We start from the raw sequence: 15499 nt of genomic DNA on the forward strand, positions 1-15499 counted from the left end.
CCTACCTGTCCTGAAAATGTGCATGCTTGGCCAATTTCCCAGAGTTGTTGACAGGAATGTGTGTCTTATGCATCCAGTAGCACCTGTACATGTATGTAACTGTACATGTAGTAGGTCTTCAACAAATTTTAGGTTCTTTTCCTTTTCTCCCCAGAGTAACTTGATTAAAAAGATAGGAAATGGCAGGGCTATGTGTTCATCAAAGAATAAATCTACATATAGTCCATGCCATGTTAATTGCCAATCCAGACAGAAAGACACTGCCATTTGTACTGGTGACTGAGGGGCTGAAGTTAAGGAAAAGAAACCACACACTGACCTGTGCAGTGACTGGCGGCCCAGAAAACAGGGCCTTGTACGCAGAGGCCGCAACAGACAAAGCCCCCTTCACCAGTCCTCCGGCAATGCCGCTCCCACTGTGGTGCCTACAGAGGAAAACCAAATTATCTCCCCAAACAAATTCATGACCTTACAAGATAATGTGGGCGCTAATCTCGAAAGACAATGAGGTATCCTTAAGAGAAAAAAAAAATTAGATGTAGAAAAAAAGAGAATGAACTGTTTTCAGAGCTACAAATCTTGGTTTGATGCAGGGCTCGGCTTGGCTGGCACAAGACAGGAGCACCGAGGACACGTACACCTTGTGACCATGCCAGCGTTCCAGCCCAGCTGAAAATTAATGTGTCACGGGCACACATGGATGTCAGCAATCTGTCTGCACATCTCAGAGAAAACACCTGGCAAAGGAAATGTGATTTTTCTGGATACTGATTTGAGATGATAGGGACCAGAGAGGCAGCTGTATCTAAGAAAAAAAAATGGCCAAAATGCACATGGGGCTTGATCTTCCTGTCTTCTTGGGTACTACAGGTGAGGTGACTTTTAGGGCAGTCCTTTGTCTAAAAGGGAGAATGCTTAACACAAGCGCTAGCTCTCTCTCTGTCCAGTGTTGTCAAAAGCTTTAGCACTAACGAGGAACCAGGGCTCTCCTCCTGTGCTCGAAGATAGCACATGCTCCGAGAGGCTCAGTTAAGCAGAAGCAGTGCTGGGATGTCCACCTGCTTCTGAAGAGACTTCACAAGGTCATTACCTTGAGTGGTCACAGCTCTTCTGTCTGCTGTTGACAAGTCCCGATGAGCCTCTGGGCTCTAAAAGTAAAAGAGCTGTTGGTTAGATTCGGCGTCCACAAGCACCTAGTGTTTCCCAACCCAGCAAAGCTATTATTGAGGCAGGTGGAAAGGTAACAGGGTGTCTGAAGCCTTTCCTTCTTTCCTCTTCTTTATTAAGAAAAGTTCGGTGAGTGGTTGAAGTAACTGAGAAAGTCTAGAAATGCTATACAAGGTGACTTCATTGAATAAACAAACTTCTATAATCCTATTACACTGATATGTTGGTTCTCAGATGGTTTTAGGTTTGGCGTTTTAGGAAGAAGTGACTGTGAGGACCTACTTACTCCTTCACAGTGCTACTGTCCTGATGGTTCGAATAAGGGGACAGACCCAGGGGCATCACAACTAGCTGAGCTGCTGCATCGACCTGGTGAGGAGAGGCAAGCCTGGGGCTGGCACGCAGGCTGGCCTGCTTCCACGGCGGCGCCTTCCCACCCACCGCAGTGCAGCACCTATCTCCAGAGGCCGCCACAGAGACTTGAGAGGAGAAACAGCACCAAGGAAGAGTGCAGAAAGAGAGAAGAAGGGCAAGTTTCTAAAACAGGCCACGCATCCCCAAAACCGACAGCCCGTTGATACCTTCCAGTGGAAGGAAGCAAAGGAAGGGAGGTAGAGCTGAAGCTTGTCCTTACCTCCTCTGACCTGGTCAGGGACTGAAGGAACTTCTTGGATGGTAACTGGTGAATCCACTTCTGGGGACCCGTGCTGTACGCAAGGGGAGCTCCTTTAGAAAGACACAATATTGGAGGGAGGTTGAAAAGCACTTACAGCAGTGGCTGGAAGACAGTCCCGGGGCAGTAGTGCCAGAGTCTCTGCAGGTTTCACATTCCCGATCCCCATCACGTGTGAATGTGGGGATCTGCTCAGAAGGGTTGCATTCTACTCTGACTTCCTCTTTAGCCCAATCCAGCTAGAAAAACTGGTTTCACTCAGGTCACTTCCCCCTACATCAGGTGGTGCTAACAGATGGGCAGTTTAGTTTCCCGAGTGGTTTAAATTATGTTCAGGGCTCCCATATTTTCTATACTAGTAGGAGAGACTGGCCCAGATCCATAGACTCACATACTTTCTGGGTTTGTGGTATATATCCCTAAGGAATTTAGTCTCCTAATTGTTCTTTGTGTTAGTACATGGAGGATGAGGGCTTCTCTGTTAACCCAGGCCCTCATGCTTGCCAGTCAAATGCTCTAACACTGAGTTAAATGACAAGTCCTCACGTAAGACTGTGTCACCTTCATTCAACTCAAGAATCAAACATGAAGGGAAGGTCCAGAAATGTGTTTGAAGATTTTTCTCTTAAAATAAGTGCACAGATGCTCATGTAAGTAAGGTCAACTAAAACAAACATTTGTTTAAATCCCAAATTCACAAATGCTGAGAAATTAAATGTCCTTTATTTATCTAAGTTTGGAGATTAAGCTGGTTATTTCACCTCTGAAGAACAGGACAGCTAAGGGGTGCTGAGTGGTACCTGGACAGTGGGGGTGGAAGTCCCACCACCTCGGGGACGAGGGGCACTGTGTCCAGCGTCTGTGAGGTCGTGAGGATGTCACTTATGCTCTGCTCCTGTGGCTGGCTCTCCCCTTCAGGGAGTCTCTCTAAGGCCTCAGCTGGTTCCTGCCCAGCCTCGATCCCAGGTTGGCCTTCAGCCCCTCGCTCCAGGCCTGGCTGTGAGAGTGCAGAGCTGTACATGGAGTCCCCCAGGGGGCGGCTGGTGTCAAAGCACTCAGGCAGGATGATGATGTAATCTTCAGAGGAAGCAGAAGACTGACTTTCAACTTCATCTTGGAGCTCCTCTTCTTCCTCCTCAGCAATGTGGACAATCTCTTCCCTCTCATCTCCAAGTGGTCCTTCTTCAGGCAAGGCAAATTTCACTAAGGAACAAAAGTAACCCCGTGAAGGAAAAGGCTTAGCGACAAACCTCAGTGCTGCACTCACTTGGCAAGGCCTTGTGAGTCAAGAACTAGCAGAAAAGCCAGAATGGAAAGAACCAGAGGAATGGGCTGCTGCTGCTGAAGCCTTAACTGTATTCTATGTTTCAAGATCATGCCAAAAGAAATAGAACAGAAGTCAGCAGAAACAGGTCTGTGGGCAGAAACAGCCAGGCTTCCTATGAGCACTGTGAGTCTTACAGTCCCCTTTTCTATTCATTAGGACAGCTAACAGACCGAGATAAAGCTTTTTGGTTGATTTTGTTAAAAGAGGGCATAAGATCTTATTGTAGATGGTTGTGAGCCACCACATGGTTGCTGGGAATTGAACTCAGGACCTGTGGAAGAGCAGTCAACGCTCTTAACCTCTGAGCCATCTCTCCATGCCCTGAGATAAAGCTTTATCACAACTTGTAAGGTAGCTATCTATCAGGCTCTGAAAAGGTGTCACGTGGTAAGCACTTCAGGTTATATGCTTGCTTTCCTTCTCCTGAGAAAGTGATGCACAGTCAGAGGAGAACACAAGAAAATTACGGGGGTGGGTAGAAAGGTGCCCCAAGATCACATCAGAGTAGCACTTATGAACAATTTGGTTTATCTTTCCACACCTTTCTGCTTTTTGTACATATGTGTAAAAAAGTATTCATATGTATGTGTTCACTTTAAGCAAAAATAGGACAATTTTGATTAAAGGTATATATAGATGAATTTTTTTTGAGTGTATGGTACCTATTATTTACACCTGTTCATGTCTCTGTGTGTAGGTCAGGGAGGCTATCAAGGGTCTTCCTTTATTGTTTTACACCTTATTAGAGACAAAGGCTCTCTTACTTCACCTGAAGCTCAGCATTTTGGTTAGGCTGGCTGGCTATGAGCTCCAGGATCTGCCTGTCTCAGTTCCCCGATGCTGGGGTGACAAGCAGACAGAAGGGCTCTGTGTAGATTTTAGGTGAGTACCGAGGACTCAGATTTAGGTCATCTTGCTTACACAGCAAGGACTCTTACCCACTAAGCCCTTCCCTACGCCCTCAAATTTGGTATTATTGTTATTATGTACCAGAAACTGAATTTTTGGGTAGTTTTTGAGACATATAGTACTGGTTCTACTAATTTGGTACTAGTAGTCTGTTGTGAACTAGTAGGTTGTGTATGTGTAAGTGCACAGGTAGATAACTGGACTGTGAATGGAGGACAGAGAAAAGGTCAACACTGAGTGTAGTTCCCTAGAAGCCATCCCCCCATTTTCTTTTGAGACAATGTTTCACTTTGTAGCTGGCCTCAAACTCAAGAGACTGCTTACATCTGTAGCTCAAGTGCTAGGATTAAAGGCACATGCTAAAATGTCTGTCCATCTGCCCTACTGTTTGCAACAGGTCTGCCACATGATTTTTAGGTGGGTGCTAGGGACTGAGCTGACCTCCTCGTGCTTGTAAGACTATCAGCAGCCACCACCAGAACCCATGAAGGTGGTTTCCGTTTGTTTGTTTTTTAAGACAGGGTTTCTCTGTGTAGCTGTGACTGTCCTGAAACTCTCCATATAGACCATGCTGGCCTTGAACCTGAGTTCTGCTTGCTTCTCCCTTCTGAGTGCTGTGATCAAAGGCATGCGCTATCAGTCCTGTGACGAAGGTATTTTTTTATGGTAGAATTTAACCCTGGGAAGCAGTCTGGTGCTCTGTGTCGTCCCACATTTTTCAGATTGCTGCCCTTGGAAGAAAGCAGAGGGCTCCGTTGCCAACGGGCGCTTCTGCTGAGGAGCTGTCAACTTACAGGAAGAATCCTTTCTGCAGAATCCAGGCGGCACAGCTGGCTGCTGTTCCTCTGTGGACTGCAGCTGGAATTCCCCTGAGAAACAAAGTGGAGTGGCTTCTTTGTTCTTGGTGCTCTAATAAGAATGATCAATGTATACACCATTTCAGAGCTTGCCTGTGAGCCTCCTCCTGAAGTTAAGTGCTATGAGCCATTTGGACACAGGATGGCGGTCACCCTACATCTGAAGTCTAACAGCCAGGGGCTCCTGGCAGACTCCGCAGGTCTCGCCTGTGTATGTGCCCCCAACCCCAGCTGACTCCAGATAAAATGATAACACCTTGCTGTCATTAGATGGGACTCATGTCTGGGATTAATTTGCCTCCTTTGCAAGCCAAAGAGGCCACGCATGTGTAGGGAACCGCACAATAAAAGCTGCAAGGCAAAGACTGTCAGAGGAAGTTAAACGTGAAGCATTTTCCTTGCTTTCCCAGACTCTCAACTTGTCACAGATTTTTATTTGCTATTTCATAAAGAAAAATGAAATCATTAAATTCAATTTTAAACAAAACAAAACAAAAAGAATGATCAATGTGATCAGTTTCCAACAAACACCAGTCTCCCTCCCCTCTCACTATTCAGGTACCACCTTGCTAGCTGGTGGAAATGTAGGGACACTCACTTGGCAGGGACCTCTGCCTACAAGGAGGGTTGTGGTCTGGAGCCGCATCCAAGGTAAGGGATCGGATTACAGTCTCACACACAAACTGGGTCCCACTCAGGTCTTCCTCTGTTTCTTCCACTGAAGCAGGGGCCTCAGTCTTCCTCTTTGCTGATAGAGTGGAATCTGAAAGAAACACAAAGCTTGTCTGTACTTAATGTTTAAAGAGTTGAGAGCTTCATCAATCACTGCATATTAAACCTAGGTGCGGTATGAATAGCTGCTCTTGCTGTCATTAGGGAAGACTGAGAAAGAGCAAGAGATGCTACAGGAATCAATTTGCATGCTGAGGTAAAGTTAATGAGGAATGGGTGTATGAAAATAGGTATGGAATGGGAAGGGAAGGTACAAGTGCTTTACAGATATTTAACCCCTTACCAGGAAGTGCTTTAAATCCCGCCCCTTCACTCTCTTCCTGTATCTGCCCCAAGCCTGGCTTCTCTATTAAAGGACTGTCATGTGGCAGAGGAGACATGCAGGGAGTCATATCTGGAGAATGAAGACAGGAAAACCATCAACTGAGAAAAAGCATGTGTCCAGAAGCAGCAGTCTGTAGGTTTCTTGCTTCCTGTGGAGTTAAAATAAACCTAAATATGCTCCACCACCTGTCATAAAGAACTTCTCCAGATCACCAGAAATGCAACTAGCTCTGACCAATCAATGCTGGGTCACAAACAAGTAAATGGCATAGCAGGTCAAAGCCATATACAAAACCATGAAGGAAGGAACAAAGGGAGAGAAATGAAGAGGGTTCCTTTACAATAAGGAAGTCCTGCACACATTGTACTGTGGCGCTGTGACAGACGACAGGGAAAAGAGATGGACCATGGGTGCAGCTTCACTATCTCATGGGAGAACTCCTCACCCTACTGGGCCTCAGACCGTAATACCAGCACCTAAACACGATGAGCCAAGACATGCTTACCCACAGGGGTGTTGTGGGGCACTCTCTCCAATTCTTGGACAATGTTTATATCCAGCAGCTCAAAGGACAGCAGGTCCTAGAAAAAGAGATGGCCAAATAAAGATGTCTGTTGCAACTGGACCTACAGCCCTTCTGTACATTGCCTGGATTCAATTCTGTTCAAATTCATGCCCCTCCTCAATCAAGTGAAACTAAAAAGAGTTCAATGGGAACCAATATTCTCAAATGTCTAACTAGCAGGGAGGAGAGAGAATCATCATATGCCCCTTCTCCCTGCTCCTGCCTTCAAGGTAGATTCACTCCTGGTCAGATCAGAGGACAACTTTAGCTGTCTACTCCGTTCTGTATTCGTGAGTGTATTTCCTCAATTTATATATCTCTTTTTTTTTTAAAAAAGATTTATTTATTTATTTAGTATACAGTGCTGTGTCTGCATGGCCAGAACAGGGCGCCAGATCTCATTACAGATGGTTGTGAGCCACCATGTGGTTACTGGGAATTGAACTCAGAACCTCTGGAAGAACAGCTAGTGCTCTTAACCTCTGAGCCATCTCTCCAGCCCCCTCAATTTATATCTTAATAAATCCCTATTACCCATTAAATACTCACATGGATTGATCTTTTTTTTTTTTTAAGATTTATTTATTTATTTATTTATTATATTATACAACATTCTGCCACCATGTAACTTTCCACGCCAGAAGAAGGAACCAGATCTCATTACGGATGGTTGTGAGCCACCATGTGGGTGCTGGGAATTGAACTCAGGACCTCTAGAAGAGCAGTCAGTGCTCTTAACCTCTGAGCCATCTCTCCAGCCCCACGTGGATTGATCTTAATAGAGAGGAAACAGTGGGTAGGCGAGTGAACCAGGCTACCTAATATGAAGAGGCCACTAGAGGGAAGTTGTGGGGAAGCACAAGCCTGAGCTTCCAACTCATGAAGAAACATTTCACAAACTTGCTCCATAGATGACCTCACTCTCACTAAATATAGCTGACTGGATTAAGCCTGCCCAGAAGCATGTATGGCTATCTATCCACCTTCCCTTGTCCCCCAAAGTGCTGACTGTTTACCTGGGCAGTTAGAAGGTCCACAGACGGAATGTACAGTTCTCTCCCATTGGTGACGTTCTGTGTCTTCTGGGAGATACTGTTTCCTGTCCCTTCTATCTGCTTCCTCACTTCAGCCAACGGAATCTCGTCTTCAGCAAGAAGAAAAGCTTCCTATGGAGACAAATAATGGGGGCATTTTAGGACCTCAACAGAGCTCGGGTACCAGCTGACATGTCACCCCTAAAATAAAAACACAGTAGAACCTTCTCATTCAATTTTTAATTTTAATTTAGACTTCTAGAAAAGCTGCAGAAATAGTGAAGAGTTCATATACTGTTCCAAAAAGTAGTTAGCTCAAACCAGGACATTAACACTCATTAGCTCCACTAACAAAAGGAACAGATGAAGGCAGCAAGTTAACAGGCAGGTCTAGATGGCACTGGTACCAGGGAACAAACACACAGGGGACTCTAGGAGACGAATGTGAAGGGGAAAGCCACCAGTTCACAGGCAGGCCAGGCAGCCCTTCCTCCCCTGGTGCAGCAAGCACCATCACAGACAGTAGCCCTTAGGGGCTGCCTGAACCAACCCTAAGGACGCTACACACCTTGAAGACTAGGCCAAACACCAGCACAAAAATGTACTGGAGGGAAGAATATCCCCCAAATCCCATGTGTTAAAACCTTGGCCCCTAAGCTGGGCAGTAGTGGTACACAACTTTAATCCAGCACACTAGCCTTTAAACTCAGCACTTAGGAGGCAGAGGCAAGAGGATCTCTGACTTTGAGGCCAACCTGGTCTACAGAGCGAGTTCTAGGACAGTCACGGCTACACAGAGAACCCTGTCTCAAAAAACGTAAAGCTTGACCTCTAGAGGCATGGTATTACTAGACAATAAACACAAGGGGGAGCCTTCTCTGAGGTCCTTAGGTCACCGTGGGCATGTTGGGACTCTGGTCCCTTCCTCTTTTCTTCCTGGCCTTGAGTGGCTCTCTCTCTCTGCCAGTACAGTCTAATACCTCTACTAGAGGCCTACAGCAATAGGTCTGTCTAATCATGGACCAGAAGCTCTAAAACTGTGAACCAAAAGAACTCATTCTCTTTGTACATTAATTATCTCAAGTATTTTGTCAAGGTGATGGAAAACTCAGAAACAGTAAACTTCCAGAAAGTCTGGAAGAATAGCAAGCTATGAATGAGTTTTTTTAGGTTCAGGTTCCCAGGGTCTGTCTGTGTCAGTCCTTAGCAAGAGCTAGCCTCAAACTCGCAATACTCTTGCTTCAGCCTCTCATGCATGGAATATAGGCCTGTGTCACAAAGCTGGACGTTCCCCATGACTGAGGAAATAATCTGGTAACTGGGGCAAGGCTGACAGTGTAAGTGCTCACCTCTTGCTCACAGGTGAGATCATCAGCTTTGATTGAGGTGATCATGCCCCTTTCCACGTTATCAGGGCTATCAGAAGAGGGGAAAGAATCCACTATGATACTGCACCAGACCCGAGGCCCAAACTGCTGGCCTTTGTGCGAAAGACGCCAATGCGAAGTGTATGTTCCCTCTAAGGTTGGAGCGATGAACTCCACAGACACAACTCCCACATGGCCAGCCTTCAAGCAGGGAACCACAACATCCTTCTTTTCTGCAGAAGCCAATGTCAAGTTTCCCCACATGAACTTGAGCTGAAAAGAACAAGAGAAAGCTTGTCACCATGTCCTTTGCTACTGTGCGTCACTGTCTTTCCATTTAGTGAGCAAAAACATACCTTTGTGTCCGCACTCCACTTCACATTTCCTGTGTTTTTCATCCTCCAGTGTTTGATAAACTTGGTTCCTGGCTGAAGATGCGTCCCGTCAGGCAAATTCTCATCCACAAATGCTGCACTGAGCGTTGGCATAACTGGGGCACAGGGCTGCAAAGGAAGCCTGGACAGAAATCCAGATGCTTAGTTACCTGCTGTTGGGTATGATGGCTTCTGAACACGTCCCACTGTGATTCAAGAGGCTGACTGCTTTTTAAGGATGCACTAATACATTTGCCTTAAAAACTAACACTAATTAGGTCCCATGAGAAGGCTCAGCAGGGAAAAGTACTTGCCACACCAGCCAGAGTGAGTGACCTGAGTTCAATCCCCAGAATGAACAAAGGTTAGAGAAAAGAGAACTGACTCCACAAAGTTCTTTGACCTCAACATGCATGTCATGGCACACGTGTGTCTACACACACATGTGCACTAATAAATACAATAATAGCCGGGTGGTGGTGGTGTACACCTTTAATCCCAGGACTCAGGAAGCAGAGGCAGGCAGATCTCTGTGAGTTCAAGGCCAGCCTGGTTTACAGAGCGAGTTCTAGGAGAGCCAGGGCTGTTACACAGAAACTCTGTCCTGAAAAACCATAAATAAATAAAACAAAAATTAAGACTAATAAAAATCTTGTGTGCATACATGTGTGTAAAAGGTAGTGCTAGGAATCAAACTCCAGGCTAGAAAACAGACACGATGCCTTAAGGGATAATTAAAAGTGTCCATAAATACAAATGGAAACTTGTTCTTTTGCTTCCAATCCAGCCAGATTGCCTCCAGAGAAGAGAAGTCTGAGCCACCCCATTCTAAGAGAAGTCTGAGCCACCCCCATTCTAAGAGAAGTCTGAGCCACCCCCATTCAAAGTCTTAATACTCTCTAGCATTTATTATGCTTTCTGAATAAGGCATCAAAGCGAGTGTCAGAAATAACTCCTGAACCAGCCTGGACCAGACAACGGGAAGCTTGGAACAGGTGAGTGCTAGGAGACACAACAGGTAAGACACAGGATGGCTTCAGCCTTCGAGAGCTAGCCCAAGCCACACTCCCGCTGGCCCGGGCCTTACATCAGGGCGTTGGACTGCAGCAAGCTCTCAGGTCGGCCTAAAGGGGACCTGGGACTCTGGAGTCCATGGATTGAATTCCACAAATGAATCTTCCTGTGGAGTTTAAGCTGCTTTTTAAGCTCCTTGACCTCTGCTTTCCGCTGTTTCTTCTCAGCACGCAACCTTTGCTTTTCTGCTTTCACAAAGTTCTTATCCACATGTTTCTGGATCCTGTGGGATAATGAATGAATGTCTTGAAACACAAAAAAACCTCGAGGCAATTTGAAGCTAAGTAAATCCAGCAATGGCTAGCATCTAGTTTCTTAATTTCTTTTATAGTCATCATTTCCACTTGATGAAAATCAGACAACTGTTTCATTATTACACATCAATTGAAAAGGAGCAAAATAAGGAGACTATCAGCGATTTTGTGATATTATATAATATCAATGCATTTTTCTTTTGTTTTGAGATGGTCTCACTATATAGCTCAGTCCAGCTTGGAACTCAGGACAGTTCTGAATGCTGGGCATCTCAAATATTTTTTTTTTAAAGATTTATTTATTTATTTGCACACAAGATTTTGCACACAAGATTTCTTTGCACATAAGATTTTGCCAGAAGAGGGCACCAGATCTCATGACAGATGGTTGTGAGCCACCATGTGTTTGCTGGGAATTGAACTCAGGACCTCTGGAAGAGCAGTCTTAACTACTGAGTCATCTCTCCAGCCCCGATTTATTTATTTATTTTTTTAAAGATTTATTTATTTATTATGAATACAGAGGAGGGCGCCAGATCTCATTACAGATGGTAGTGAGCCACCATGTGGTTGCTGGGAATTGAACTCAGGACCTCTGGAAGAGCAGCCAGTGCTCTTAACCTCTGAGCCATCTCTCCAGCCCCCCGATTTATTTATTTTTAATTCATGTGTATGAGCATATGCCTGTATGTTTGTATGTGTACCACATGTGTGCCTGATGCTCACAGAGGCTAGAGATGGATATCAGATCCCCTGGAACCGGAGTGTTAGATGGTTTGTGAGCTGCTATGTGGGTGCTGGGAACTGAATCCAGGTTCCTCCACAAAAGCATCAAGTACTCTTAGTGCTCCTAACCACTGAGCCATCTCTCCAGCACAAATCAGGTAATGTTTTTTTCAAGACAGGGTTTCTCTGTATAGTCCTTGCTATCCTGGAACTCACTCTGTAGACCAGGCTAGTCTCGAAAGCAGCAATCTGCCTGCCTCTGTCTTCCAGGTGCTGGGATTAAAGGCGTGCACTACCACTGCCTGGCTTACATCAGATGTTTTTAACATCAGCATGTTGTGTCAGCAGAATCAAGAAGTCAAGCAGAAGAGCACCCACAAGTGTATGGCTTTACCTGATTTGTTCAAGAGCAGGAGGCAGACGAGGAGCGGGACCCTTTAAGTGGGAAAATGGGTCGGAGGGAACCACAACAGGTTTCCGAAACTTTAGCAGGACGTGGCTACGGCTATGGGCATACGGCCCCCCTTCACAATCTTCACAAAGGTTGTAGGCTGGGCACACGCTGTGTGAAAAGAACAACACAGTGAAAACGTCACAGCAGGAAGTCCCTGAAGTAGAGGGGAACAAGATCACACTTTATATCTGCTCCATGACCAGCAAGTTGGTGACTTGGTTATGTGGAGCCTATGCTAAAACGACAAGAGTAACTCCTAATCACACCTATCTTCATGAAATAGTTTATAGGAAGAAGATACAAGAATGTTTTGACCAAGGGGAGGGGTCTATCCTTAGTGATCCAATTTTGACTGAGGGAACTTAATTTTGCCTGATTCTGTTCATTCAAATGTGTAAATGAAAAGCACTTGTAATAGTTTCCAGTTACATATCCCACAAGACATGTACACATTTCACAAAATGAGAAGTAGTTTGTGCTTCCAAATCCAAGCCACATCACCCACTGCTCAAAGACAGAAGATGTCCAGCTTCCCTTCAAGTACCCAGAACGCTAGGACAGACCCTGCCTCTACACAGGAATCACTTACCTGCACTGGTAACGCACACCTATGATCCTTCTGTAGCAGTGACTGCAAGCAAGATGCCAGTTGAACTGGTCCTTTGGAACAGGCATCGAGACTTCGGAGGCCGACTTCTGGAGGAATAGCTTCTCCCGCAACCTCTGTTCAAGCTTCTCAACAGTTTCCTTAACTACCTGTTCTCTGAACTACAAGGCAGAGCAGAAGGTGGGGGAAAACTCAGTTCCAGCACTGGACAAAGTGAGAAGAGAACAGCAAACCTCAAGTGTCCCTGTCTCTGGTGATACTTAAGAACATGGCTGACGGCTGCTGGAGGGATGAACAGAGATGTTACAGGTCTCTTCCTTTCATGGCTAAGCTGATTGTGTCTGGAAATTACCAGCTGCCATTTGCCTTTCACCCACAGCAGCGGCCGCAGCCATCTGGGTTCAACTTTCTCCCTGTGCCAACAGAGCTGCTAAAACCCAAGTTGGAGAGAACACTCACCGTTTCCAGGTAGCTTGTGAACCAGTCTGGGGGCTTCTCATGAGGGTGGTCCGTGTCACAAGGAACACGTGGACATGGCTGTGAGAAAATACAACCCAAGACCTTGAAAGTTATTTTTCAAAAGTAATTCTTCGAAAATGTCTTATTTTCAGGTTTCTTTTATCAAATATCGTAAGTATGTAGTTTTTAAAAGTTACAGTGTGAGGGGCTAGAGAGATGGCTCAAAGGTTAAGAGAACTGGCTGCTCTTCCAAAGGTCCCAAGTTCAATTCTCAGCAGTGTCATCGTGGCTCACAACCATCTATAAGAAGATCTGGTACCCTCTTCTGATGTGCAGGCATACATGCAGGCAGAATACTGTATACACAATAAATAAATCTTCAAGAAAATATTACAGTGTGAAAGAACACAAGAGAAAAATAAAAAGTGTTTTCTAGTTTCTTCTCTTTCTCCAGAGTAAACCAGAGATGCCAGTTCTTCAGATCCCAATGGTGGACATAACCCCCAGTCTTTGTGAACATGTGTATGCAGTGTGCTCACATGCGGAGGCTGAGCACAACCTTGGGGGTTATTCCTCAGGCACTGTTTGCCTTTGTCTCTTTGAGGCAGAGTCACTTACTGGCCTGGAAACAGCCAACTAGGCAAGGCTGCCTGGCCTGTCACCTCCAAGGCTCCTTTCTGCGCCCCTTCGGTGCTGAGATTACACATAGGCAGCACACCAGGCTCTTTTGTGAGTACAGGCATGTATGTGGAGATCAGGACAGCAGTGGATGCTGGTTCTGGCCTTCCACTTTGTGTGAGAGAGGACCTCTTTTGTTGTTCACCACTGCACATGCCAAGCTAGCTGGCCTGTGATTCAGAAATCCTCGTCTCTGCTTTCCATCTTGCCACAGGAACACTGGGATTACAGATACATCAGGTTTACAGACATGACACTATGTCTGACTTTATGTGAACGCGGGGGATTTGAACTCATGTATTTAATGCTTGCACAACCTCTTTACCCAATAAGCCATCTTTCCAGCTTTTGTTGTTTTTTTCTTTTTTAAATAAGGGTTCTGGGGATCAAACTCAGGCTCTTGTGTTTGCAACGCTACCTCCCCAGGCTCCCTGCCCAAATCTTGGATGACTATGCAAACGGTGTGTAAGAGACAACGACAATAAAGGTTAGAGTTGGGAGGACAGGCCCACCCTCTGCATACCTGTGCCACAGGCTCCTCTGCGGTCTTCACATCTGGTCCCAAGACTCTCACCACTGAAGAATAATGTGCAAGCGGCTTCTTCCCTTTCCTGGCAGGCGCTTGCTTTTCTACTACAATTTGAGGGAATGCTTCGTCTACAACATGGTGCCCTTCATGGACTTGCATCTGTAGTAGGTTTCCTTGCTTAAGGATAGCCATCTGAAAGTGTGTTACAAGAGCACGTTACAAAATAAAAATACACCTCACTTCGTTTTCCAAATGAAACGTCAAAGCATGGAAATACAGAAGTATAGTAAACTATGCCATGATTTTTGTTTGCATTTCTAAAGAACAGGTTGAGCACTAAACCTCTGGGGTAATGACATGATGCCAGAAGTGGAAAACTAGCACCTGGCATTTTATGATCAGTAGTAATCAAACTATTGTATACTAAGAAAACTACAGAAAATTACCTGTAGACTATATAAAGTATGAGACAAATAAATTTCAAATTTAGTCTTGGGACCCATTCCTAAGATATCTCATTATGAATGTACAAATATTGCCACTCCCCACCCACACAAGTAGAGGCATGTCAGGTTCCAAGGGCTTTGGATAGAGACAAGACAGTCAACCTCCACATTAATATCTAGCCTGATGTTAAGAATATAAAGAATATTAACTACAAATGGCTTTATTATGTTAAAATTTGAGGAAATTTCTATGTGAGATTTTTCCATTAACAAGGTTCTCCTTTAATTTTCTTGTCTGTCTGTTTTGACATGGAGTCTGCCTGGGGTGACCCCTGCTTCAAGGTCTTCCTGTTTCACCTCCTAATTACTACAATTATAGGTGTACACTACCAAGTCTGGCTTTTAACTGGTTGTTCTATAAGGTATTAACTCTAATCTCAACTTTCTAAAACACAAAACTCAATTCCAGACTAGCACTAATCACGGAAACTTAAAGCTATGCTCTATAGCTAAGCATTTACTTTTCACTAACTTCGTATTTTATTTTTATTTATTTATATATTTTTATTTTATAATTAACTTAATTTCACATATCAGCCATGGATTCCCCCGTCCTCCCTCCTCCCAACCCTCCCCACAATCCACCCACCATTCCCACCTCCTCCAAGGCAAGGTCTCCCCTGGGGAGTCAGCCCAGCCTGAGGTAGGTCCAGTCCCCTCCTCCCTACACCAAGGCTGAGCAAAGTGTCCCAGCATAGGCCCCAGGCTCCAAAAAGCCAGCCCATGCACCAAGGACAAGTTCTGGCTCCACTGCCTGGGGGCCTCCCAAACAGTTCAAGCTAATCAACTGTTCCACTTATCCAGAGGGCCCAGTCCAGTTCCATGGGGGCTCCTCAGCCATTGGTTCACAGTTCATGTGTTTCCACTAGTTTGGCTATTTGT

General features: G+C 45.2%; 1 protein-coding gene across 6 annotated transcripts in view; it reads right to left on the reverse strand.

Moving 5' to 3' along the window:
- Positions 1-15499, reverse strand: part of Nbr1 (NBR1 autophagy cargo receptor) — a 32009-nt gene that overhangs the window by 4233 nt on the left and 12277 nt on the right. For 2 of the 6 annotated variants that reach the window (XM_028856886.2, XM_028856885.2), the window contains exons 7-22: positions 14106-14303; positions 12905-12982; positions 12428-12606; positions 11779-11946; positions 10418-10627; positions 9313-9472; positions 8939-9229; positions 7572-7721; positions 6496-6571; positions 5949-6059; positions 5532-5696; positions 4871-4945; positions 2641-3043; positions 1802-1893; positions 1091-1148; positions 320-425 (exon numbers count right to left, since the gene is read on the reverse strand). In XM_028856886.2, the coding sequence (XP_028712719.1) occupies positions 320-425; positions 1091-1148; positions 1802-1893; positions 2641-3043; positions 4871-4945; positions 5532-5696; positions 5949-6059; positions 6496-6571; positions 7572-7721; positions 8939-9229; positions 9313-9472; positions 10418-10627; positions 11779-11946; positions 12428-12606; positions 12905-12982; positions 14106-14303 (2520 nt within the window). The remainder of the gene's footprint in view (positions 1-319; positions 426-1090; positions 1149-1801; positions 1894-2640; positions 3044-4870; positions 4946-5531; positions 5697-5948; positions 6060-6495; positions 6572-7571; positions 7722-8938; positions 9230-9312; positions 9473-10417; positions 10628-11778; positions 11947-12427; positions 12607-12904; positions 12983-14105; positions 14304-15499) is intronic. The other 4 variants (XM_037201136.1, XM_028856887.2, XM_028856888.2 and 1 more) reach the window with 4 other exon arrangements.

The sequence above is a fragment of the Peromyscus leucopus genome, chromosome 8b (assembly GCF_004664715.2).
Source record: "Peromyscus leucopus breed LL Stock chromosome 8b, UCI_PerLeu_2.1, whole genome shotgun sequence".
NCBI lineage: Eukaryota > Metazoa > Chordata > Mammalia > Rodentia > Cricetidae > Peromyscus > Peromyscus leucopus.